This window comes from Phalacrocorax aristotelis, chromosome 8 (genome assembly GCF_949628215.1).
Source record: "Phalacrocorax aristotelis chromosome 8, bGulAri2.1, whole genome shotgun sequence".
Classification (NCBI taxonomy): Eukaryota; Metazoa; Chordata; class Aves; order Suliformes; family Phalacrocoracidae; genus Phalacrocorax; species Phalacrocorax aristotelis.
Window position 1 is genome coordinate 33,853,342 of NC_134283.1, and position 25,974 is coordinate 33,879,315.

The following is a 25,974-nucleotide window of genomic DNA, read 5'->3' on the forward strand; positions in this document are numbered from 1 at the left end:
TTTTTCTGCAGCCTAGAACACATTCCCTACCAGATTCCTTGGTCCAATCAGAGCAATGACCCTTTCTTAATGCTGAAGCATAAATGTAGTTGTTTGGGTTCTTCCCCTGAGGATGACTCTCTGGGAGAGGTCAAAAGAGCCTGAGTAAAAGCAGGGCCTTCTGGGGTGTGATGCTCATGCTGGGGAGCTCACAGGTGATGTACTCCACTCACCACTTGGCAGCTGAGATGTTTGATGCCTGGGGCTCCAGCCCAGAACCTCAAGTGGTTTAACACCTCACAGAGGGATTACTGGGGACAGCACCCTAGATAGCCACCCTTCACAGCCTCTGGCCCCCAGGAAATTGCTTCTCCTCCTGGGGCTTTCACATGGCACCTGCTTTTCCCACTCAGCACCCAGCTCCATACTCACCTGCCCAGCCTCCTAACTCTGGGACTTGGCAACAGCCAAGGGATTCCAGGCTACAGCCCAGAGTCTTCTGGAGGTGGGTAGAACCACCCTGGACACTTCAGGAGATGGTCTGCGATCATCTTGGGTGAGTCAGCTCAGCAGCGGATGGCTGGGTTGAAACAATGGGATGAGAGGATCAGCCCTGTCTACCCATGATAAGATCAATCTCATCCTTCCTAATTTATTCTTATGCACTCTAACCACCATTGTGCACCTTGTCTCCACAACTCTCCATTCTCATACTCTGTCTGCACCCATCCTCCTCCATCCATCCATTCCCATACTGCCTCTACCCATTCGTCTAACTATCCACCCCTTCTCATCTATTTAATCCACTGTTTGCTCACTCACTCTTCATCCAAGCACACCATGGTACTAGCTGATTGTCTGACAGTGATTCCTCATGCTTTGCTGCATCGTCTGGAGCAAGCCAGGGGGACGTATCAGGAATAATAGCCATGTGTGGCTGTGAAGTAGTCTTGCCGCCTTGTTCTGTTGCTGGTAAGTGACTGATGCACTACAAAAAACATCTGGCCCCATCTGTGTGGCTGGCCAGAAGTTAAGATGTACCTCCCTACCCAGAGGCCCCAGTTCAGCAAGGGACATCTTGAACACTGCGCTTTGAGGTGTGCAGGTACATTCCCCTGAAGATAATATCCACATGTGATGGCCTTGCTGACTCAGCAAGATGGTCTACTGTGTAAGAAGGTACCCCAGTGCACCATCATAGTGGCCTTTTCCAGAGATGTTCCTGGGATTCCCCATACTTGTTAACTACTGTTGCAGTGTGTGAAAGCTCAGGCAGTCCCTGGTGCTGGTGCCATTGATAATGAGGCACCTGTGATCACAGAAATGTTTCTTTGCAGTATTGATCAAGTGAAGCTGAAAAGTCCATGTCCTGAAGTGGTTTTTTGTTTTCTTTATTCATCTGGTGTTGATTTGGACAACTTGCAGGGCTTTGTAATTGAGTGGCTGGCTCCAGCCCATTTCTCAAGGCAGTAAGCTGAAGTGTTAAGATATTGTTGACTTAGGTTGCATTGCATCTGAGCCATGCCAGCATCCTGTGCTCAATCCTACTGACAGCCAGCCTGAATCCTGCCCCTGACTCTGCAGTGTTTCGACAGCCTTGTCCAACAAGTTGATTCACAGTATTAACATCCTTGCTGGAGCTTTCTCATCACCTCTTCTGGTCATCAGAAAAATCCTTCTCAATTGCTCAGCAATTGGCTGCTTTTCTACCGTGTGGCTGCTGTCTCAGTTTGAGCTCAGATATCTTCTTGTGCAAGAGAAAGAGAGAGATCACAGAATAAAAAAGAAGCCATCCCCTGGGTTCAATATATGTCGTGGACGCAATACATGAGAAACCCAAAGAAGGGCCTTCAGGGCTGGTAACTTGTGCCACTTGTCTCACTGTATCCACTCACTTCCTAAAATGTGTTGCTGGCCGCATTCATTGCTGGATCACTGCAACAAGGTCTCTGCAGGCAGAAAGACCTGTGCTGTGTACTCTACTTTCCTGCCTCAAGGCAGGGGCAGAAGTAGTCACCTTCTCTCTGTGCAAAGTAATTTTGTGCATCAAGGTCTTAGGCAACATACCTACCTCACCTCCAAACTTCTTCCCCCGTGGAGGTTCATTACTGTATTTTAATGCTCTCTCTCACCCTCCTTTCTTTATCCATCCACATGCCATTGTGCTTCAGGCTTCTTTTTTTTTCCCCCTGCAATTCACTGGCCAGCAAGTACACAAATCTCTCTTCCCTCTGCTGAAAAAGCCTATCATGTCTGCAGGTTTCCCTGTAGCTCTTCTGCAGCTAGTGTATCCACTGAGCACTAGCTGGCAGTAGCCTCTAGCTATGGGGTGCAGCTATGGGCATCAGCTGTGGGGCTTCCCTTTGCAAAAGCAAAGATGGCTGAGCCTTGTGTTGTGCTGCACCATGTCCCCAGGCACCGCAGATTTGTAACACTGCTTTATTCCTCTTTTTCTTGATCTCTCATGGGTGGCAGCTCTTCTGGAACTTGCACCAACATAATTAAGAGCATCAGACAGAGCTGCTCAAAACCAGTGCTGGCTCCCTGTGTAGACAAAGAGTATGTCTGCACACACAGATGGGGGTGGGGGTGGGGGGCGGCATTGTGGGCTAATCCCGAGGCCTCACTCTTTGCTGATGCTTTCACTCGGGGAGAAACCTCCAGGTCATCTGTTGTGCATGTTTGTGGGCAGGTGTTTCTGGTGTCAGTCTCTTTCAAGAGGTTATTTTCTTGAACAGAGGACACGCTTGCCCTGCAGGGCATCTCCTATGTCATCTGCTGCAGCTTCATCCCCTCCCGGTGACCCAGTGAGGCCCTCCTTCCTCACTGAGTTGCTAAGCAGGGTCCTGGCTCTGCTGTTCTTGGCCATCCTCCTGGATGGCCATCGTGTCTATACCTTGATGCAAAGCTCACCCAGTGTCAGGATGCTATTGGGATCCTTAGGACCACTGGTGGCAGCTCATGTTCTCTCACTAACTCCATTGTCCACTCCATGTGATGTCACCATTGGGTCTATCCTTGGGGACATCACTCCAGGGTGTGAAGGCTGCAATATGACATGGCACTGGCGACACCTATCTTTCCTTTGTGGTATCAGACTCCTTTTTCTGAACCCTACAATTCCCACTGACTACTCCACACCTCTGCACCAGTCCTTTGGAGAGGTAAGATTGCAAGGGAAGGCTTGGAAAAAGGCTGCCTGCCTCCAGCCCCTCAACTCTTGCAGGCTGAGAAAGTGATTCACCTGGCTATTGTGAGGGGTAAAGGGTTTGGGAAGACAGATGCCACAGATTGGTATCAGGGATGCCAGATCAGCATCAGCACCAAATAGTCTTGGCATTAGTTGGTGATAAGTGTGTTCCAGGTTGCAAGATTCTCCAAGTGTATGTGTATTGCCCTCACTTGCCACAGCACTCAAGTTCACAGAGTACCAGTAGCTGGATCATCTGTCTTCATAATGGCAATCAAAAATAAGATTTTCCGTGAAGGACGAGTCATTGTCTAATGCTGGCTGTCTTCAGATGCTGACACTGCATGCTTACACAATTTCACACGTGGCAGGCTTGGAGACCCAACCAAGGCATTGGTTTCAAGGCATTCTGAGTGTTTGTCTTGAGTTTTGAGACACAGACCCTGTACCAGGACCAACCTGGAGACCAGAAGTGACATCACTTAGAAAGTTTGGAGCGAGAGCTGGAGAGGTTATTTTCAGGTGTTTTATTTCCACCATTAAAAACCAGGTAATTTGAAATGTTTAGGTCCCAGCATGAGCAAATGAAGCGAAGAGTCCAATAGAAAATCACAGCAGAAGACCTTTCAGCTTTGAGCTCCTGGGGCAAAACCAGGCTTCACCACTACATATAAAATTGGTCTGAAAAACTGTTGTGGCTTAACCCTAGCCACAAACCAAGCACCACGCAGCCACTCACTGACTCCCTGCCCCAGCAGGATGGGGGGAGAGAATCGGAAGGGTAAAAATGAGAAAACTCGTGGGTTGAGTAAAGACAGTTTAACAGGTAAATCAAACGCCATGCACACAAGCAAAGCAAAACACAGAATTCATTCACTCCTTCCCATCAGCAGGCAGGTGTTCAACCATGTCCAAGAAAGCAGGGCTCCATCACGCGTAACAGTAACTTGGGAAGCCAAACGCCATCACTCTGAATGTCCCCCCCTTCCTTCTTCTTCCCCCAGATTTATATACTGAACGTGAGGTCATATGGTATGGAATATCCCTTTGGTCAGTTTGGATCAGCTGTCCCAGCTGTGCCCCTCCCAAATTTTTGTGCACCCCCAGCCTACTCACTGATGGGGTGGTGTGAGAAACAGAAAAGGCCTTGACACTGTGTAAGCACTGCTCAGCGGTAACTAAAACATCTCTGTATTATCAACACTGTTTTCAACACAAATCCAAAACATAGACCCATACTAGATACTATGATAAAATTAGCTCTGTCCCAGCCAAAACCAGCACAAACAGACACTGATTAAAGTCAAAGCTCTCCAGAAGTTTAATGAGCTGCTTCTTTAACTTACAGAATATTGGCAAAAAGATGTCGTGTCAACAGTTCATAGCAAACCTGGATGGGCTGAACGATGGGAAGGACTTTGCAAAGGATTTGCTGAAGGTAACGTGATATAAATAGACAGTGGGATACTGTGATTATTTTTGTAGTGCCACCTAGTTCTGCCACTCTGAGCCCTTGAATCAGCATTTTCCAGTGCACAGTTATTTCATTAGAAGAATTTTAACCCACATGGATAGCTTCTGCTAACTTGCAGTGAGCCACCAGACTTCTGTTCCCTGGTGGCGTTTTATCCAGATTTGTGGCATATCTGCCCTCAGAGCATACCAGGGGTCCCTCTCCCCCATGGTAGCTCAGTGATGCACCAGACAATGCACAGAACAAAGTATGTCCCCACCCCCAAATATGACCATCTGGCACTAATACTTTTCTCTGCCTTCATGTCCATCTAATTATATGTAGTGCTCCAACACAACTAGTTCAGTACAATGGACTATCGGGTAAACACCCCAAAGTGAGTATTTTCTCCTTCCACATGGTTTAATACCATGACCGTTTTCTGTACCTGCTGCAGGTCCAACAACCTGACATGGATTTTTCTGTATGGGAGGAGGTTGAAATGACCAGTGCCACAGCATAGGTGTCATGTGGTGCTTTAGGCAACACCCCTGCCTCCCAGCAGACCTCACTTTACTCCACACCTCAGTATGGTCAGGGTTGCCTCCACATTCTGCTTTCCTAGCCCATTCCTGTTTCTCTGCCAGTGCCATAAGGAAGCCACTGGAATTTTGCACAAAAGGAGCTGGAAAAGCTGATCCCAAAGGTCATTCATCCCTCCCCTGCTTCTCAGGGCAGTGTTCAAGCCTCCACTGTCCCTTTCCCCTAGTCAAGACACTGGAGGTGTCTTGGCATAAACCAGAGTCCTCTACTGTCTTTGTGTAGGCCAGGATTCACTCAGGACTAGACATAGCACCGAAAATTAGTCAAAAGTGTCATATACATGCTCCTGAGCAAGACTGGCTGCCAGGTCCCTCTGCTACTGATGTGTCCAGTCCAAAACATAGGATGGTACATAGACAAAAAAGGGTCTAAGCAGGACTGCAATTGTCCTGCTCACTGGTGAATAGTTCTCCAGGACAGTTCAGCAAGGAAGGTATCTCTCCAAGAACACAGACAGGGCATGGAGGAGATGGTAACAACCCTGGCATGTCTTCCATGAGAGACACAGCTAATACCATGTTCTTGTTTCAGACACTATATAACTCCATCAAGAATGAGAAGCTGGAGTGGGCCATGTAAGTATATGTTAAACATCTGAGAGGTAGTGTGTCTTTCAAATTAGCTGACAGGCCTTGAGTCATGTTTTTAGCCCCAGAAGCTCCCAGAACATTTCCTGCCAAGCTCTTAAGCACTGAAGTCCCTCCTGTAGGCAAGCTGGGTTTATTTATGGCTTAGACACAAAAGCAGACAGGGAAGTTGATGGTAGACTGTGGACATAGGGTCCACAGGCATGATCTAAAGGAAGGAAATGGCCTCTTTTCTTACTATTACACCTGTAAAATGCTAGTCCCTCACCAGGTGCTTCAGAAGTCTCTGCACAAGGAGCTCAAGATCCGGGGTTATTCTGGTAATTGAGACTTTCCAGAGTTTCTTCTGGAAATAGTATCAGAGAATAACTCAGGCAGGAAGGGACATTGCAAGATCTCCAGTCCAGCTTCCTCCTCAAAGTATGGCCAACATTGAATTCAGACCAGAATGCTCAGGGCTTTGTTCAGTTTGATCCTGAAAACCTCCAAGGACAGAGAACCCATAGTCCCTCTGGATCCATGAACCAATCCTTAATTATTCTGAGAGAGACATTTTTTTCTTATCCATTCAAAACCACTGTTGTTTTGACTTATGCCCATTGTCTCTTGTCCTCCTGCCATGCACCATAGTGAAGACCCTGGCTTTGTCCCCTTAATAACCTCCTTATGCATATTGGAAGGCTGCCATAAGGTCCCCCAAAGCCATCTCTTCTTTAGGTTGAACAAGTCCAGTTCCCTTTGTCACTGCTTACATTGCAAGTGCTCCAGTCCTAAGGCATCTTGGTGGCCTCTGCTGAACCTCTCCACCTTGTTGATGCCTTTTCCTGTATTGGGGGCCCAATACTGTTTGCTGTATCAAGATATGATGTAGTGAGTGCAAAGTAGAGGAGGATGATCAGTTCTCTTAGCCTCCTGACTGTGCCTCTGTTTCTGCCAGGTCACACTGGCTGGCCCCTGTTCATCCTGCTGTTCACCATAAGCCCCAGGGCCTTTTCTGCAGAGCTACTCCTCAGCCAGTCAGCCCCTGCTGACCGACCCTTCTGCAAGACCCCTCCACCCCAGTGCAGTACTGGGGTGCTGCATTTAGTGAGGCTCCTGTCTCTCTGAACGGCGGCCCTGTATCTCTCATGTTTATGTCATCCCCAAAGCCGATGAGATGCAGTCTGTCTCCTCCTCTAGATCATCCTTTGTTACCCTGAAACAAGTCTGGGAACAGCTAGCATTGTGGTCTCCACGACATATTCATGCATCACCTTCCTCAAGCCCTTCTTCCCCTGCTCTTCTACCAATCCCCTGCCCAGAGCACAGGCCAGGACCCTCAGTGAGGGGTGCGCTGTGATCCCCAGTCCCAATGCCTCCCCAACTTTGCTGCAGGGAAGACCTGGGGCCTTAAGCTAACACTATGGACATTTCTTTCTTCCTTCTTCTCTTCTCTTCTCTTCTCTTCTCTTCTCTTCTCTTCTTCTCTTCTCTTCTCTTCTCTTCTCTTCTCTTCTCTTCTCTTCTCTTCTCTTCTCTTCTCTTCTCTTCTCTTCTCTTCTCTTCTCTTCTCTTCTCTTCTCTTCTCCCCTTGGCCTTAGACCTCTCTTATCTCCAGAGGGTCATGGGACTGAGCAGAATCTTCTGGAACATTACCTCTATCACCTGCTCTTCCTCTCATATTGTCCTGGCCAGAAAAGTGTTGGGAGATGGTTTGATCCTACCCATCCCTCCCCAACTACTTGGGTCAAGCTTTACAGAGCAGGAGCCTCCTTTGTCAGTCATGGCCCAATGGCAGCAGTGCTTGCTGTGGGCCAGTGTCTCCCTTGTGAGGGACACAGCCAGCCGGTGGCCCTAGAAGAGCAGTGGTGTCTTAGTGGATCATGCAGCATTGATTTCACTTTAAAAATAATCTTGCGTGGCATCTGTGTGAGAGAAAAGCAGCAATGACTGCTCTGCAGCAGAGGCCGGGCTGGCGGGTGAACATAGTCGCAAGAGGGAGCTCTGTAGTTCCACAGAAGGTGCCGGTGGGATGGTTTATGTATGAGTTCAGCAGAAGTGCATCTGCCTGCTGGATGTGGGCAGTGGTTACACAATGCCTGCCAGCACACGCTCCCTGGCTCAGGCACATCCGAGGGCTGTCAGCCCTCTACGGTCCCGTTGCAGTTGTGCAGTTGCAGTCAGCAGCATCTAGTCCCCCTCCTGCCCTCCTCCACCCACCTCGCTGGTATACTTGCACCCCCTTACTCACCCCACACTGGCCTGGAACCTGCCTTGCTGCAGGGTGTCCTGCTTGGTTGCAGATGGTCAGGCTGCCACACAAGAGACCTCTCAGATCCTCTGCTGTGGGACAGATGATCCCTGATGTGGGGTACCCGGTTGTCTTTCAGAGAAGTGGCACTGAGTCGTAACCTTGCACAGGCAAGACCCTCTTCTCCCTGCTTGCTCTGCCTTCTGTCCTTGTCCATACCAGGGAATGAAATGCCCTTGTTCACAAACCCCAACCAGACAGGCAGGTATGTGACCATCATCCCAGCAACAAACAGGAGCTCAGAGAGGTCCTTCTAGTGCAGCTGAGAGAACTGAGCCCCACTAAATCCCCATCCAGGCATAGTGTTTGAGCTCTGCATAAGCCCCAGGACTCCTGTTGGTGCTGAGGGCTGAGAAATCATCCTTCTCTTCCAAGAGGTGTCTGATGTTTTGGCTGTCTACTTGCTGCAGATGGGGAAGTGTGGTATTTTACTGCTCACATCCCAGCTAGTGGATTCATCCCTGGGTCACTTCTTACCCGAGGTTTGGTCCCAATCTAATCTGCAACCTTAGGTGACCACTTATATCATTTGCACATTGACATGTATCACACAGGGCAGGAATTCCCTGTTTGCTCTCCCTCCCTAATGCCCCAGGGACACTGGGAAATACTACTTCCCATACAAGTTCTAGTTTCTATGCTCCAGAGTAGGTTTTGCTCCAAAGAGGCCGGCTTGGTGGAGTCAGTGGACACTTCCCTAAGCTGCTCAACCTTTGCTGTCCAGGGTCCAGGACCAGGAGATCTGTGAGGTAAAGCATTTTTTATGGAAATGACCAGCATTTCTTACTCTCTGCTGGCCCATCCTGAAGACACAAATAGGGAGCTGATGTATAACTATTCCAGGGTTTCAGGTTTTTTTGATCAAGTGGCCCATCTCCCTAATGTCTGTAGAGTTTTTTTTTCCTCAGAGATGCAGAGGACATTCCTCAAGCTCCTTCAGTATCTAGAAGGCCTATGGGCTGCCTCTCAGAGGTTGAGAAACCCTGGTGATACCTGGTCCTCAGCAAAAGACCTCATTTAAGCTCTGATTTTAGGGCACAGAATTGGAGACTGTCCCTGTGAAAAGCTTGTAGTCATCAGCAATGGTGTGTCTGCAGTTTCCTGGTGTTTAGACAAGCACCTATTCCCTTACCTGTTTTGAGTAACCTCACAGTGGGACCACTGGGACAGTTACGTGCCACCCGCCCTCCTCGCAGCTATGTCCAGACCACCACCATAGGCACACTCTGCGTGCTACAATCCCTGCATCTCATTTTCTTTCTCTGACTAGCTTGTAATAAATAACTTTCTTTAAAACCAAAGAAGGTAGGGCACACTGTGACCCAACCCACATGTTCTCCACTCAATCTCTTCTCTGACTTTGCTTCCAAGTGATGAGGACGAGTTGAGGAAATCACTCTCGGAGCTGGTAGATGACAAATTTGGAGCCAGTGCGAAGAAAGTGACAAGAATTGTTGACAGCAGCAACCCCTTCCTGGACATCCCTCAAGCGCTGAATGCAGTCACCTACAAGCACGGTGTCCTCACGCGTAAAACCCATGCAGACATGGATGGGAAAAGAAGTACGTGTTAACGGGACAGGAGATGTGCCCAGGCAGTACCAGGGCCTTGCCCTAGCCTTCTGCCTGGCCCTCCTGCTGAAAGCATTTCCTCGTTGTGTCCCAGGGAACACAAGAGAGATCCCCATACCCATAAGTGCCAGGGCACAGGGAAAAGAGGGTGTTCTGAGCCATTTGTAGACATGAATGTTTTCAGGAGGCCTCATTCTTCCCTTTTTACTGTCAAGGAACCTAACAATGCCTGTCCCACACAGACAGACCTGGTCTTCCATCCTGTTCATGGACATAATCCTGAATCCCACACACTAAGCAATGGGGTGAGGTTGGTTCCACAGCAGTTGTCAACTCCAGCCCTGACCTTGGGGACAGTCTGGTCTTCAGAGCTTTGTTCCTGTCCGTATTCTGCCATGTGCTGGAAAAAGCTGCCATGTGCTGGCTGGGCAACAGGATGCCTCATAGCTCTGCTGTCAGCATATGGGGTAACAGGAAAGGTAAAGGAAAATGTATCTGGGAACTATTAATAAGCAGAGATTAATGAAACTTTTGCTAATTGATATGATTGGCCCAGTCATTGCAGCCAGTTAAAAGTCTTCAGTAGAGATTACCACCAAAGGCCTCCCTTGCTTCCAGCACGTTCTTAATAGCCCATGCTTGGAGGATCAGCTGTTTCGTGGTGATGTAGATGGCTCTCCTCACCTCCTGCCCCTTTTCAGCTTCCTGCAAGCTCTCTCTCCCCAAGTCCATCAAGATGGCTGGTGGTAATGCTCCCTCCTCAGTGGAACAGAAGCTGCCTTACTCAGGGTATGTCTGCCTAACTCATCTGAAGCAGAGGAGCTCAGGGAATATTTCTGCTTCTTAAGCATTTTGTTCAAGGAACCTGGGTTTGGAGAAGCAGACTTCCAGCATGTGTCTACCAGTACCCCTATACCAGCTCATCTCTGTTTTTGACCTGTTTGTGTTCCTGCTGGGAGGCTGCATCTCTCAGCCCATGCCTCTCACACACATGTCCCTGCAGACAAGCCACTCATAAGCAATAGGTTGGAGGTGTATGAGGTCTGGGCATCAGTGCATGCCTGTGGTGGGTCAGGAGAAGGGTTGGTTTTGCCAGAAATGTGAAGGTCAAGCAGCACTGGCAGAAGACGACATGTATAATTAAATGTTCTTCCTTTTTTAGCTCCCAGAGGAAGAAGAGGTTGGAAGAAATTTTATGCCGTGCTTAAAGGGACCATCCTTTATTTACAAAAGGTAACCATGGTGGACTATCCCATTTGCTGTTTCACGCTGTCTCCAAAGGAGTCATGCTGTCCTAAGCAGGAGACCCATAGATGCAAGTAGAGGTGAATCCATATCCTAATGCATGCATAGACATCCACAGAGCTCCTCCAGAGACCAGTATACAGGACTGGAGGATGCTGTCATCTTTGGTGGTGGTGTTCCTGCTAAGGGCACTATTCACAGCCTCAAAAGAGGGCCGTACTGGAAGTATGAAAGAGGGAACACTGAGGCAAGATCTCTGCAAAAGTGTCCCAGCAGAGGACGAATAAACACATGATATGGAATAGGTGAAGTAGGATGTTGGTGAGACATGCAATAGGAACCTGAAGAGGCAGAACATCAGACCAGTCTTAACCTGCCTATTGTTTTATTTGCTGGCATAGATCTGATTATGGGCAGCTTCACTGAGTCTGGTATGGACCATGCTTAAAGTTTCTCTTCTCCTTCAGGACCCTGCTGAGCTGGGTCTTGCCATGGGTTGCCAAGTGACGCTTTCTGCCTCTCTTCAGCTCTGTTCATTCTGTAGCCACCCCTAGTCAACACAAGTATAAATCCCAGGTCCTTATGGGAGGCAAAGTCACTATGGAAGATCTTCCCTGCATGCTATAGCATTCAGGTTTCTGCCTTTCAAGACACTTGGATGCTAGGAGGATTTCCATGGATAGTCTTTTCCATGGGAAAATCCAAGGAGCCTGGATAGGGGCTCACTTGAATGTCAGGGTGAGCCAGCCAGGGATGCCAAACGTCTGTTCATCATGCAACAGCATAACCCACTGAACTAGGTCTGAACTACCTTAGTAGTACATGTTGTGCGGTAACCCATTGAACTCACCTTGCTGGAACAGCACTCCCTGTGGGTAGATGTTCTTATGTATTGCAGTATTATCTCCAAAGTGATGAGAGCAAACAAACATTGGATTATATAAGAAAGGCAGAAAGATCCTCAGGGCAGCATGGAATTATGACTCATAGCGCTTAGCACACCCCAATGATTCTTGTGTTTTGCCAGATCCTATGGCATATGTCACAAAGCCAACAGAAATCTGGCAGCCGATCATAATTTACAGTATGGATTGTTCTTAGCCAAGTGGTATTTTTACAGCCTTGCCACACTCTCCTGCAGCTGAGGGAAGCTGCAGCATATAGGAGAGCCCAGATCTTCTTCAGTCCTGTGTATGTGGCATTCTTCAAGTCAGTGGCATGCTTCTTACATCTCAGTCTCTTGTCTTGTTAGAAGTTTCCACAAGAAGTCCACCAAAGAGGTCTTCATGCTGACAATAGGTGATGCATGAGTATTTAACTTGTACGGAGCTACCACAAACATTTAATTTTATTACAGTTTTCCTATGAAAAAAAAAAAAGAAATATCAAAATCACAGGAACCATTTGGATTTAAATTAATTTTTCACCAAGGACTTCTAGGGCATGTCTCTTGGCATGAGTCTGTTGAGGGGGTATATGTTTGGAATGAAATACACTTTTCAGGACAGAATTTTCTTCCCATGTTGGACCAAAATCCAGCTTACTGAAGATTTTCTTTACTGCTTGGAAGCATTAGAAGGAGCCTTGAAGCCAAAACTGAGTGTCATTGCTGCTGATGGGGCAGAGGGGTTGGGTTTTCTTTGCTGTACTAGTCTAGCAGCAGTAACAGTCCAGACTGTTATATCAACATAGTTTGTTATGGTAGTACTAAGTGTTTAGAATTTAAAAATAGAGTGAGGATGAGATTGACATGGCAGTTAGAAAACCAATGTCCTTATCTAGATGACATTCAGGAGCAAAAGGTTAAGAGACTGAGGGCTCTCTTTATGGACAAGGACTGAAGAAGCAAGATGCCCAAGATTTGGCTAGGTAATGAAAGTGTCTGGTAAATAACAGCCATGACTGATGTGTAATTAGTAGGAGGGTCTGGAATTTTCAAGGGTGTCCCAAGGAAGTAGCATTTGGAACATCAACAAAAATTGACCTGAGGAGTGTTCAGGCAACTGATTTCGGCAGAGGATTTTCTTAGTCATGAGCTGCTGCCAGACTGTATATTGTACTCTTCAGAGGATTCCTTGGGCTGGGCTTGGCTGTAGACAGTGTCTATCAGGCCTGCAGAGACAGGACAGAAGGACGAGACCATGAAGACAAAGTCCTTGCCCTGCCACTTCCAAACATTCCCAGCACCACAACAGAAAGTCGATAAACATCCACCTGCCCTGTCAATTCTTAGTGCAATTTCATGCCTATGGGGTGGTTTGCAGAGCAAGAGAATTGCACAGTACAGGAAGGAAATGGTGTGCCAGTGGAAGGTGCCTGCAGATAAACATAATGTAGAGCCTGGCTTGAGCACAAATTGCTGGGAAAAGATTTTCTGATGTGAAGATAGAGGAGAAAGTACCTGCTTCCAGACACACCTGATGCCATGGAGCACAGGTTCAGCTTGTTCCAGTTTTTTGCTCAGACCAAACCAAGGATCTAGGCTTTAATAGGGAATTCCCATATGTTTAATAAGAAATTGGGCTCAAATTGGGTTTTGGGAGCAAGTTGAGTAGAAAAAAGGGTGAGAGAAATAAGGAAGGAGTGGGGGAAGGAGGGCCAGAGGACATAGACGTCTAGAAAGGAGGAGCGGCCAGATACGGAGAGAGGTGTACATAAGATAGGCAGAAAAGTGGGTTGGTGGACAGTTAGAAGTAAGTCTGTTAGAAGCAATTCAGGCAGCAGCCATAAACCTGCTGATGTAGAGATGTCACATGTCAGTGACTTGCCAGTGTTAATTGCTGGCTTAGCATGTTCTAGCATAGTCTGCTGAAGGAATTTCTTGATCCCCTAAAGGGATGCACCACAGTCTTGAGGAAGAAATGTAGGCTTGGGAGCAAGGCGCACCTCTCCTGTACTCTAATCTGCACTGGGCACTGACTCACTCCATAGGCTTTGGCAACATACTTCACCTCTGTGAAATGGGGATAATAACCCTTAGTCATCACACATAAAGGGGTGTTGAGAGGAATGATGGAGAGCTATAAAGCATGAGGTGATTTTATATGGAAGTACTGGAAAAGGTTCAGGTCTTCCTGCAGGGTCTTCTGTTGTAGCCCCCAACCATGAAGGAGTTCCCAGTGCAGCCCCAAGCCACGAATGCTGTCACTTGCAGGCAGGCCTTTGCCATGGTAGTGCTATTTGGAATGCCAAGTTCATGAGCAGACTGAAAAGGGCACTGTGGTTAGTTTTTTTCATTAAATGGTTTGTTTAGGCTGATAGATGTAAGCTGAAGAAAAGGAAAAAGAGGAAAACCCACTCACAGGCCAGAGCATGAGAAATCTCTGTAGCTCCACGTCCATATTCACATTATTGCTCAGGGCTGGCATTGAGTCCAGAGGAGAGGGCAGCAGGACACTGGGCTCTCTCACCCCATCCAGGTGCCTTGTGAAGGCAGGCACAAGAGGTAGATGGCTTTTCTTGACAAAACAAGCTTTGAGCTGGGGAGCTTATATTAGTTGTGATCGCCCACCGCCGGCTTACAGGGGTGGGCTATAGGGGAGAGATGGCATCAGAAGAGTAAACCAAAGACACCGTGGAGCACTGCCATGGCAGAAATATCCCAGGCAAGGGGGTAGTTGTGCATGTTTAAGCAGAGCCTTTGTGCAGGCAGGAGAGGCACATGAATGGGGAGTCTGTCTACACCATCAACATTAAAAGCTGAAAGTGAAAGAAATTAATTTAGAGGGATTCTGAAACAAAGCATCCACACCTGGGCTCAATTCCTGCAGAAGATATCCCTAAAGTAGACCCTGAAAATTGTTGACCCCCACCATCCTACACCTGAAGGAGCAAGGGAAAAACAAACATGTCATCATTCAAGGGCTGGGGGCTAAGGTTAGCTGGAATGGTGTAGCACAGCATACATGAAAGTACCTGTGCGACCAGTGCAGGTCACATAAGGCAAAAATTCAACAGCCCTGTGATACCAGATTAACCCCTTTGACAGGAAATATATGGCAGGGTAACACCATGAAAAAGGTGAGAGTGAGGTTAGAGGTACTATAGGGTGGACAAAACACTGCCTGAAGTTCCTCCAAATATAATACTGCTTATGTTTTAGTACCAATCCATTTCTTTGAGATTTAAACCAGAATCCCTTCACTAAAAGCCTCTGTGCTACTATTATGTTTTTGGATACGTGTCTTCCTCAACAGCAGTTTATGCACACACTCAAAGCTCAGAAACAGAGTGAGGCAAAATGTAGAGAAGCTGCTGGAGGCTTTGGAGCAGAGCTGACATGCTTCACTAAAGGGCAATGAGTTTATTCTCCAGGGAAAGGCTACACAGTATAACCTACACTATGGTGTAAGTGCTGGGCACTGTGAAGGCTCCACTGTGTGTGCGTGGCATCATACAGCCTTCGCACTGTTTGTGGAGGGTGCCTATTTAAGAGCACACAGAGGTCTCCCAGCATCAGCAGTCACACATATCATCATAACTACCGCAGCATGGGCATTAAGATGAACTTCTTGGCAGGTCTGGCCTGTGCAGAAGTGAGCCTCCAGCACCATGCACTCCTGCAAATGTAGCCTGTTTCCACCAGCAGGGAGGCAGAAGGTAGAGAGAACCTGCTTGATTCAACCTGCATGATTACTGGGCCCAGTGTTAGAAAAACACGAAGATTTGGCTTTTCCGTACACCTACATTCAGGCCTGTGAGCCTGAAACCAGTAGAGGCAATACATGATGATACCATTCGAGGTGAAGATCTACATTAGTCAAACCAGTTTGTAGCCGTGGCAGTTTCTCATTGTCATATACCATTAAGCCTAGCTATTTGCACTGTATTTTCAGTAAGCTTATCTTGAAATAAGAGATCACGGGCATCACAGTCAGACTTATTCAGATCCAAAAAGCTTCAGCCTTGGGAAAACATCCAGAACTGGAAGCCTCTCTACAATATATGAGGCCTGAGCAGCAATGTCTTCCTCAAGCAACTATTTCTCTCCAAGTAGAGTAATATATTAGGTCCTCATAAAGCAAAGCGTTTGTTTTTCTTTGTTAAAAGGCTAACAGCCCGTTCCTCTGCCTATTGAAATCTCAACTGTGGAAAGGTTATCTATACCGCCCTGCAGCACAGCCCATCTGAATGTCAGCCTGAATGCAGGGTGCCTGAAGCACGCAGCCTTTCTCCTACTGGAAAGCCAGGGCTTTTCTTTGGGGTTTACCCTTAAGAAGGCAGTTACATAAGCCAGGAGCCCATGGCACACATTTCTGGGCTCTGGCCCCCATGGCATTCCTTTCAGCAAGGCCAAGTATCACATGCTAGTGAACACAGTATGGTAACCACACACCTGGATGGGATGAATGATTTGAAAAAGGAGGCAAGGAGAGGCTTCAGAAGCGTATTTCCCATCAGGAGCAAGGGTGTGGGTGAGCCACATCCCTGGGCTGGGGAATGCCGGTCCCTGCTGCTCTGAAGAGCGACTGAGGGGAGACTTTTCTGACCCTACACCAGAGAACAGCCTTACTGACCAGGATTAGCAACCAGGAGACTGTAGCATGGCTTTTCTGTGAACAGCTGGATTTGTACTACCATGACATAGGAAAACAACAACTTTTTGCAAATCTGCAGAACAGACCAAGCCCTAGCTTAAAACCTGAGGAAGGTCTGGGACACATAGACCACCACCATCAGACTGAGCTGCCCCTGTGCTGACAGCCAAGGACAGTCAAGGAAAGCAAAACATAAGAGTGAATTAGTCCTGTAGGTTTGCACTGTAATCGGTAGGGCAAGGCAGGCCCTTCCAGGGACACCCTGTCCTGACATGGCCTCTGACATGGTCGGGGTGGTAGGGTGATTGATTGTTTTAGCCAGGGCCAGGTTTTCTTACATCCACCTATCCATGTGTGCATGCATCTATCCACCTGTCCATCCTTCCATCCTACCACCCGTCTAGACCAGCTTTTGAGCTGGCAAGGGTGCAGAGTGGGAGGGAGGGCATCGCTTTAAGTGGCTGGGAGCTCTGTGACTGGAAAAGCAAAGGGTAAACACAGGATTGATTGAACTCCTTTTTTCCCTACACAGTGCTGTGCCAAGGTCATACTTTCAGAATCCCATGTTTGGTGTTTTCTATCTGTTTATAAAATATATGCATATATAGTTATTGCTACATTTCCTGCTTGTGTGAAATTGTCCTTCAGTGGAGAAAGTAAAGAAGGAATACAGGGAATGCTGCTGCAATTTGCAAGGGCCAGTCTAATGAATTACATGAGAGACCATGCCAAAGGGGCACATGTACTAAAGAGAGGCCAAACATGGTTCAGGTGGGCCATGCTCAGTCTGACAACTGCCCAGCAAGCCCTGCACCTGCACAGAGGTGCACTGGCTGCAGGAATGCTGCTGTTCCAGGGCTGCCTGAGACGATGCAAAACCCAAGCCCAGATCCTCTGCCACACAAAGCTGCAGCACCAGGGCAGGCGCTTGCTGATACCTGCTAATGACTGGGAGTTGCATCTTGGCTTAAGCTCTGCACTGTGGGTGAAGCTCTGCAGAAACCTGGCCCTACCTTGTGCCTGTTCCCAAAGCCTCAGGTGTGTGCCATGTTAGAGATAACTATTGATAATTATGTATAAAACTTTCATCTCCTCCTTCACATCTTCCCAGTGAACTTAATGGTGGAAGAAGTTGCCAGATGTTAATTATTATCATTATCAGCTCCTAGCATTTACTGTACAAAGCAGTGCTTTTCCTAGTCTCAGCACTCTGTGATTATAGCACAGAGAGAAAGGCAGGTTCATTAAAGTAGCCCGTAAATGTTAGTGTTGTCATTATCCAATTAACATTCCTCTTCACAGGATGAATATAAACCTGACAAAGACCTCTCTGAAGTGGATCTGAAAAACGCCATCCGTGTGCACCACGCCTTAGCCACGAAAGCCTCAGACTACAGCAAGAAGTCCAATGTGCTCAAGCTGAAGACAGCTGACTGGAGAGTCTTCCTCTTTCAGGCCCCGTAAGTACCAGCTCTTCCCACAAAGGCTGGACTGGCAGCTTGACCTCCAGCCACCGCTAGACTTCCTCTGACCTGGACAGATCAACATGTACATTAGGGGACAAACCTGGGGAGGGAAGAAGGTACTGAGTGGGAGGGCTGAGGGTGAGGTCTGTAGGGCTATGCAAAGTACTTGGTCATGGGGTCACAGTTTCTGTCACTGTTGGTGACTGTGTGTCAGTCCTGGAGGTTCTTTTCTCATCTGTCACCAACATGGGCTGAGCAGGATGGGCTGGGATATAAAGGGCTGACTAAAGGGCTTCCCTTACTAACTTCTATTGTCAGACTGTGGAAGGGAGAAAATCTGTATGGTGCATTGAACTAAGGAGCTGATGGTTCCCCTCATCAGCTTTTGATGGGGAAATTGTCTAAAGCTCATTAAAGAAGTCCCCCCAGTCAGGCTATATCTTCTTTCTTCCTTAGTCCATTGCAGAGGAAGGTTGCTCTGCTACTGAGTGTCAAGTGTGATAGAGTCAACTTCTGGCTGATGTTTTTCTTGTCTCCTGCTGAGGGAGCTGACGTTGTCTGTAAGTTGGGCTAGGGTACTAATGTCAAGCTAAAACTTGACACCTGAATTTGTGCAGTGAAAACCCACTTGCAGACTGGAGGGAGCAGCGCCTGAACAGATCTGATGAGGGACCCTGGGCAGTGTCCCATGAATGACACAAATGAGGGTCCACCCTGCTCCATGTGACCTCTGCTGTATGGCTTCCACTCTCCAAAGAGCCGGGCATCATTGGCCCTTGCCACCATGCTACTCAGAGAATGCAATCACAGCTGATGGGGAAGGCAGGACTTCCAGGGCTTCAAGAGGCAGACAACAGCCCTGAAATAATTAAGGCACTGTGGAGGAGCCAATAAGACAGTGTTTTCCGCTGTTCAGAACCCAGAGTGGCACAGAAATGGCTTCAAAGCAAGGCCACCGATGGCCCTCTTGAGAGTAGGTAGCTCCAGGGCTGTTCTCAGCTGACTGGTCCTGGGTCAGGAGCATTTACAGACACCCTGTCTCTTCTCCCCTCCTCCATAACAGAAGTAAGGAAGAAATGCTCTCCTGGATCCTGCGAATCAACCTTGTTGCTGCCATTTTCTCTGCCCCAGCCTTCCCAGCTGCAATCTGCTCCATGAAGAAGTTCTGCCGCCCACTTCTGCCTTCATCCATGACTAAGCTGTGCCAGGTAACGTGTGAGAGAAGATGCAATGGAGGGGTGCCTGGCACAGCCAGCCCATCAGCACATAGCTCAGGCTAAACCCATCACATTCAGGTGCTCAGGGCAGGAACAGGGGAGTGGAGTGGGTGACTTGTACAGACCAAATCCTAGTGTCCAGCCAATGCTTCCTTTGCAATGGCTATAAAGCAACCCCATGCACACACACCTGGCTGTATGGCTGTTGATTCTCGCTTGTTTATTGCTCTTTGCCCATCACATCCCAGAACCTTTCTGTTGGCAGCGTTGAAACAGCTGATGCTACTGACCCCAACAGCTGGCTACAGCCCTGGTTTATTTTATAACTTGGCACTCAGAGGTGGCACCCTGTTGTTTCTCTAGCTGAAAAGCCAAAGACGAAGTGGAAGCCTGAGTCCCACTCAGTGGGGAAGGTTTTCTGGAAGCAAGGGGACACGATGAACCAGACCATGGCTGAATAAGGCTCAGTTAACCAAGAGCAATGGGAAGCTGCCATACAAAGAGTAGTTTTTGTTTGCACTGTCCAAGGAAAGCCTAACATGTCTTAGCACCTCCAAAAAGTAGGAACACACGGCCACTGGTCCCCAGCAAATGGAAGGACAGCCTGAAATGTCAGGGCAGAGATAAAGCTCCTATCTGCTGAACCAGATGTGGCCAGATGTCACCTTTCTCAGAGCCCAGGTGGGGAGGGTAATTTTATCTCAAAAAAGAGCAGGATGAGCAGCTCTTGGGTCACTGGTTGTTCTGCCTGGCTGTTAAAAGATGCAGAGCATTTCATGTTTATGATGCTAAAGAAGCTCAGGTGCCAGAGAAATCCACTCTTGGCACTTGTGACACGTGAGTTTTGTTCTTATTCAAATACCTGTGTTTCAGCTGCTCCTTATCAGATTAATTTGCAAATGTACTCACACCTTTGGCTCCAGCACAGTAGCTACTCTTACATCCTTGCAGAGACAGATCCCACATCAACAGGCAGGTGGTGCACTTGGGTGTTGCGCTCCTACATTTTAATACCTGACACACTTCTCTCGGCAGGAGGAACAGCTGAAGTCTCATGAAAATAAAATGAAGCAGATTGCAGATGAATTAGCAGAGCATAAATTACATCCTGTAGAGAAGAGCCTCAAGTCAAAAGAGGCTGAGGAATACAGACTCAAAGAACATTACCTAATATTTGAGGTAAAGGAACTTTCATCTTTTCTGTGATAAATGATACCTTGGCTGATTGAGGAGAACTAAGAACTCTGGAGTGGACGCTGTGAGCCTAGGAGAGCATGAAAGGAGAGAGGAGGATGAGGGATCACAAGCTGGATGGGTGTCTTGGGGCAGAAGCAAGCCTCACTGTTTTCAACTGAAGCTAAAAAAAGAAATAGCAGACATTTCCTCCCCTCTGTGATTCCTAACCAGAGAAGGGGAAAACTGATGAGAGAAATAAAATCTTCCTTTACCATACCAAAACTTGACAATTCCTCAGGTCCCAAGTAAGAAAGTGGTTCAGTTCTGTGTGCATGTCTTTTTCAGCAACATTAATAAAAAGCTAAGGTAATCCCTGGGAGAATTAATCTTGTTTTCCTGCAACTGTTTCTGTAAATATAGTCAAAACCAGCATCACAGCTGATTACAGACTTTTTGAGGATGCATGTAGCTAAGTTTAAACTCTCTCCAAAGTCTAAGAAGCATTTAATTGTGGGAGAAATGGGTTATTTTGTTCCAGTAAGAGCTGAGCAGAAGATGTGATTCCTGCCACATAGGTGTCAGTGGGAAGGGACTGCTGGAGGCACCTAGTCCTGCTTTGAGCAGGAGCTTGGATTATTCCCAGTATTAGCCCAGACTGAGTGTGTCATTTTGTGATCAAGTCTCAGAAATGTCCAAGGATGGAAATGTCCCACCTCCCCCATACCAGGGCTGCACCACACTTTTGCGTGATGCCCAGCCTGACTCTCCAAAGCCACAGTTTCTGGCTGCTGGTTCCCCTGTCTTTGTACCAACCCTTCAAATAGTTTCTTGTTTCTGCCTCCTGTTTTCCAGACATCTTGTTTTGGATGCCTGCAGAGAAGTCTCCACCTGAGCATTTTCTCTAAGCTGCCTTTTCTGTCTGCAAGGAGAAGCTGGCACTTCCAGAGCATAATTCATCTCATTTGTCTTATGACATGTGCTCCAGAAATGCTTCTTTCTCTGTGCTGACAAAGAAACAAGTATAGGCTGCCTCTGAGATGTTAGGGGAAAGGACAAGTATTACACAAGTCTGTAAAAAGAGGACCCATCTAGCCTTGGAATAAAGGTGCCAGGCAGAGAGGAGATGCCTCCCCTTATGCTGTGCTCTGTGAGGAGCAATGGGGCCACAACTCAGCAGTAAAAAGTGAATCATTGGGTGGAAACAATGGCAAGCAGAAGTATTTGAACCAATTGAGGGGAACTCCTAAATCAAGAAGGAGCTATTGATCTGTTTTTGCCTCCAGTATCTGCCTTACACAATCAGAGTGGCAGTCAAGACCTGTAAGAGCAACTGGAGAGTCTTGTACAACCCTCCCCTTTCTCCTTTGCAGGTTTTGCATAGACCAGGCATTGTGCTGTTGTCAAACAGTACTTGTTGGATGTGATTAGTGGGATTCTGATGATACAGGATGGGTTTTCCTGCAGTAGCAGATGGCATTTCCTCTGCTTTCCATGCATGCCATGGCATGTCCCTGTTCCCAGGCTCTCTGTTCCCTCTTTCCCTGCAGAAGAGTCGCTATGAGACGTACATCAACCTGCTGTGCATGAAGATAAAAGTCGGGACAGATGACCTGGAGAGAATTGAAACCAGTTTCTTCAAGGTGGAAGCTGATGACATTGCTTTGCGGAAGACACATTCAAGCCCTTCCTTGAGCCAAGGGCACATGTCTATCAGCTGCAAGGCAGAAAAGGACATTTTAGAGCAGAACACTTAACAAGGAATGCATGCACAGGGAGGACGAACCAGCGATGCTTTGCGCTCCTGGACTAGACCAATGAGCACAATTTTACCTAGGAAATTACATGAGCAGAACTGTAGACGTGTATGACACGGTGATTGCTCTAGTGAAAGAAATCAAAGCAGCTTTAGTTGACACTCTCTGGCAACGCTCTGGCATTTCAGCATCATAGACATGCCATCTCTTCTTCATTGCCAACAGCACCAGTGGCTTTCCTTTCCCTCGTATCACAGCCTGCACAACAAAGGGATATGCTGGTTCTCCAAGGGCCAGGCTGCTCTTTTCTCCACCAGCCCTCTTTTTCCTCCTCCTTCTCTCCCTGGAGTCCCCACCGGTTCATGGCCACAGTTACCAGCAGTGCAGGAAACTCAGTCGAGATGATGGTCTGTGGCACCACCAGCTCTCCCAAAGAAGGGCACAGAGTAATAGGGAGCACATCCCTCCCCTGAGAGGAGCACCGTTCAGCACTTCATGATAGGAAGGGTGTCATGAGCTAGTCACTGACGGAGTGAGAAGCGTCTCCAGCACAGCATGTGGGAGTGTCATCTGCCCATGGCAGGAGAGCCCTCTGTCACCTTATCCTTTTTATATATATATATATACATATGAATATATATAAATAAATATATATAAGGAAACTTTAATGTGGGTTTTTAACCTCAGTGTGCAAGTGAAGGCAAGCTGCCTGGGGAAGGCACTAAGGACCATGGAGGGTCTGACCAGCCCACCAGGATGTTTTAAAAAATGCAGTAGCCTATGTATTTTCTTTTCTCCTTTTTTCACTTGAATGGAAATCCCACCTGGCTTTCCTGTGGCCTTGCTTTGCTGCTTATTTAGCATCCATGGCATCCGCCACTTTGGGTTCAAGGCACAACTGGAGCCATGCTTCAGATTCAGCTGAACCTTTGTGTGCAGGAATGATTCCACCTGCTCATCAGTGTTGTACTTCCTCCATTTTGTGGTGCACATGCTATACTCTTTTAAGTGGGGAATTGTGTTTCTGTTCCTTTCTGCTGCCTGTGGTCCAATGATTTACTGTTGTGCTAGAAGTGATTACTCTGCATTTCAATGCCACGACTGTCCTCCCACACTTTATTTATTTATTTCACAATTTGTTTTGGTCCTTTATATCAGATTGCTTTTCTTTCCCCTAGGTGAATACACAGTAATCAAGTTCCAGTTTTGAAGGATCTTGTAGCTGCTAATTACATTCATTTATTGTTTATATTTTGCAGCATTTTTTAAACAAACAAAATAAGATTTATTTGGACCTTCAATGTTTTGAGAGCCTATGGACTACTGTTTTCCATGACAGTTCATGACACTAAAAACCTCTGCCCAACTTTGTCACCTCTTCTTTTATCTCTGTTTCTTTGTACAGTTTGATAGTTTATTTGAAATGATGCACTAAGAATCATGTAAAAAAAGATTAACAATAAAGCTGAATCTGTTGGTAAAGAGAATTAGTCTGAAGTACAGTTCCACTGTGTGCTGGATTCGTCCCAGACTTCACAGCACTAGATAGCCAGGCTGACACAGATCTCCACCAGCACCTGCTGCATGAAAGCCAGGTTCCTGTGGGCAGACAGCACCAGAAAATTGCAGTGCCTTTCCACGACTGGGGTACTAGCCCACCCATCCTTCTTGGTGCTGAAAGCAGTGGCCTGCCCATGCTTTGAATGGATGACTCGCCCATGGAGCAGGTGTGGACAGATGGGCTGCTCTGGGAACACATTCAGGTAACATTTACCTTCATCTGGTGCATCCCAGGTCTGTCTGTCCACGTGCGGCCCAGAGGCATGTGGGAGGAGAAAGATACCACCATCTGCAGTGGTGCTTGGAGATGTTCTGGGAACTGGTCTTAGAGGAGTCCATGGCTCCACTGAGTTTCACTGCTGTTTCGCCAAGGCATCACATTCTTTGCTGTGTCAGGTACTGTAAAGACATACCTTGCACTGAAGACCTCCAAGATACTGCTACTCACATGAAACACCTGGTGTCCAGACTCACAAAGTGGAAGCCCAGGGGAAAGCCAGGCCTGACTTTTGCTCTCCAAAATCCCAGGTAATATTTTGTACCTCAGCCTGTCCTTTCTGACTCTCCCCTCCAGCAGACAGTGACATCTCCAGTGCATTTGAGGAAGCCACCAAGAGGAGTTCAGTCCCCCATGTTGAAGGTGCCAGCCTGCCATCCTCAACCAGGAGTAATCTGCAGGAAAAACCAGGATCTTACAAAGTCTTCTCTGGGCACCAGGGAAGGGCCTCAGAGCCACAAGACTCACCACCCAATGGATGTGGAAAGGGGCGGCAGCTGGCATTAAACAGCCCTTGGCAAGACAACTAAGAGGGTTAAACTTGCATGTATTGACAACCAGCAGTTTGCCCTGATGTGCAAGTACTGATCTGGGTGCAGATGTGGTGAGCATCTTACCTACAAGAGGGCATTGAGAACACCCAAAAATGCTTTGTTTGACCAATGCACAGCCTCAGCTTGTGACCAGGAAGAAAATTCTTTTTTTCACCCTCTCCCTCCCTGGAGGTGAAGGATTCAGCCACCCACCACTAAGAGAGAAGAGCAGCCTCTCAGAGGAATTATGTAGCCACATCTTCTTCTCCTCCTGGAGGTACCCAAATGCACTTTCTGGCACAGCCCCAGCCTGTGCCAAGCCATCCAGCAGGCAGCACGGCTGCTCTGGGTCTCAGACAGCATCCCCTGACAGTGCTGGTTCAGCCTGGCCTTCCTGCCAGGCCCCTTCTCCTGGACACAACCTGACACCAAATTCATTTTAGAGTGACTCTTTTGGGGAGAGGCTTTGCAATCCCAAAGCTGGGATCTGATGCTCCTCTCCTGTTTGTGTCACCGTGACATGTGTGTCAGCAGAGCAATTTCATCCCCTCTGGGAAGGGTGGCAAAGGCATCATACATGTGGAGCAGAGCTGGCAGGACACTTTGGCAGCTCCATCCCACCTGTGAAAACTGCTGTAAAATATTTATGGCCAAACCTAAGAATGCACATGGCTGGATATGAGGGGTCTAAAAATAAGCCAGCCAGGGAAAAGGAGAGAGATATAGGCTTTCTTAAGAGGCAATTGGAGAGAAAATTGAAGTAGTGTAGCTGCCTCCAAATATAGAACACAATTATGGGAATCAAGGGGCATGTTGAACAAGAAATCACCACAAGAAACTACAAGGCTGCCATGACTCAGAGCTAGCAGTGTCTCAGCAGATGCAGAGCATCACAGACAATGGAGCAGTAAAACATCCCCCTGCACAGGGCAGCACTGTGCAAACCTGCAGCTCCTTTCCGAGGGACCTGGAGAGCAGACTGTGACAGTGATGCCTAGTGTGGATCAGCTGCACTGAGCACACCCTGAGGTTTGGCCACACTGTTGCTCTGCACCCCAGCTCAGAGCGTGGCAGCAGGAGGCCCAAAAGCTGCATCCTTCTTATAATGCAGATGCTGGTGTGCCAACCCCAGGTCACCTTCTTCATGAACAGAGCTCACCAGCTCACAGATGCTGAGGAGAGCCAGGCAGGGGGACGGGGTTGCTTTGGGAACCCAAAGACCTCCTATCTCTCTTTTCTACGTGGCTGGTTTCCCCAGGGATCCTCACCCTTCATGACCTCCCACGCATATCCCTTCCAGGGCATCAGGTGCTCTCTGCCCATTCCTGCCCCTCTTACCACACTCCAGGAGCTGTTGGAGGAGATACGCTGGGGGACCAAAGGCAATGGGGAGTCACAGCCTGTCCCAAGACTAACAGGAGGGTGAAGAGCTGCACGGTGCTGCTTCTTTCATCCAGCAAGGCTTGGGGCTGCGCAGAAGTGGGACATGATGTGTCCAAAGGTTACATGGCAAATGTCACCCAAATCAGGACTTGG

General features: G+C 47.8%; 1 protein-coding gene across 1 annotated transcript in view; it reads left to right on the forward strand.

The window, feature by feature from the left end:
- The window catches only part of PSD2 (pleckstrin and Sec7 domain containing 2), a 47,184-nt gene extending 23,637 nt beyond the window's left edge, over positions 1-23,547 (forward strand). Inside the window, exons 8-15 of the mRNA XM_075102372.1 lie at positions 4,518-4,607; positions 5,757-5,800; positions 9,474-9,664; positions 10,836-10,906; positions 17,758-17,915; positions 18,985-19,129; positions 20,174-20,317; positions 21,862-23,547. Coding sequence (XP_074958473.1) covers positions 4,518-4,607; positions 5,757-5,800; positions 9,474-9,664; positions 10,836-10,906; positions 17,758-17,915; positions 18,985-19,129; positions 20,174-20,317; positions 21,862-22,068 — 1,050 coding nt within the window. The 3' untranslated portion in view covers positions 22,069-23,547. The remainder of the gene's footprint in view (positions 1-4,517; positions 4,608-5,756; positions 5,801-9,473; positions 9,665-10,835; positions 10,907-17,757; positions 17,916-18,984; positions 19,130-20,173; positions 20,318-21,861) is intronic.
- The last annotated feature ends 2,427 nt before the right edge of the window (positions 23,548-25,974 follow it).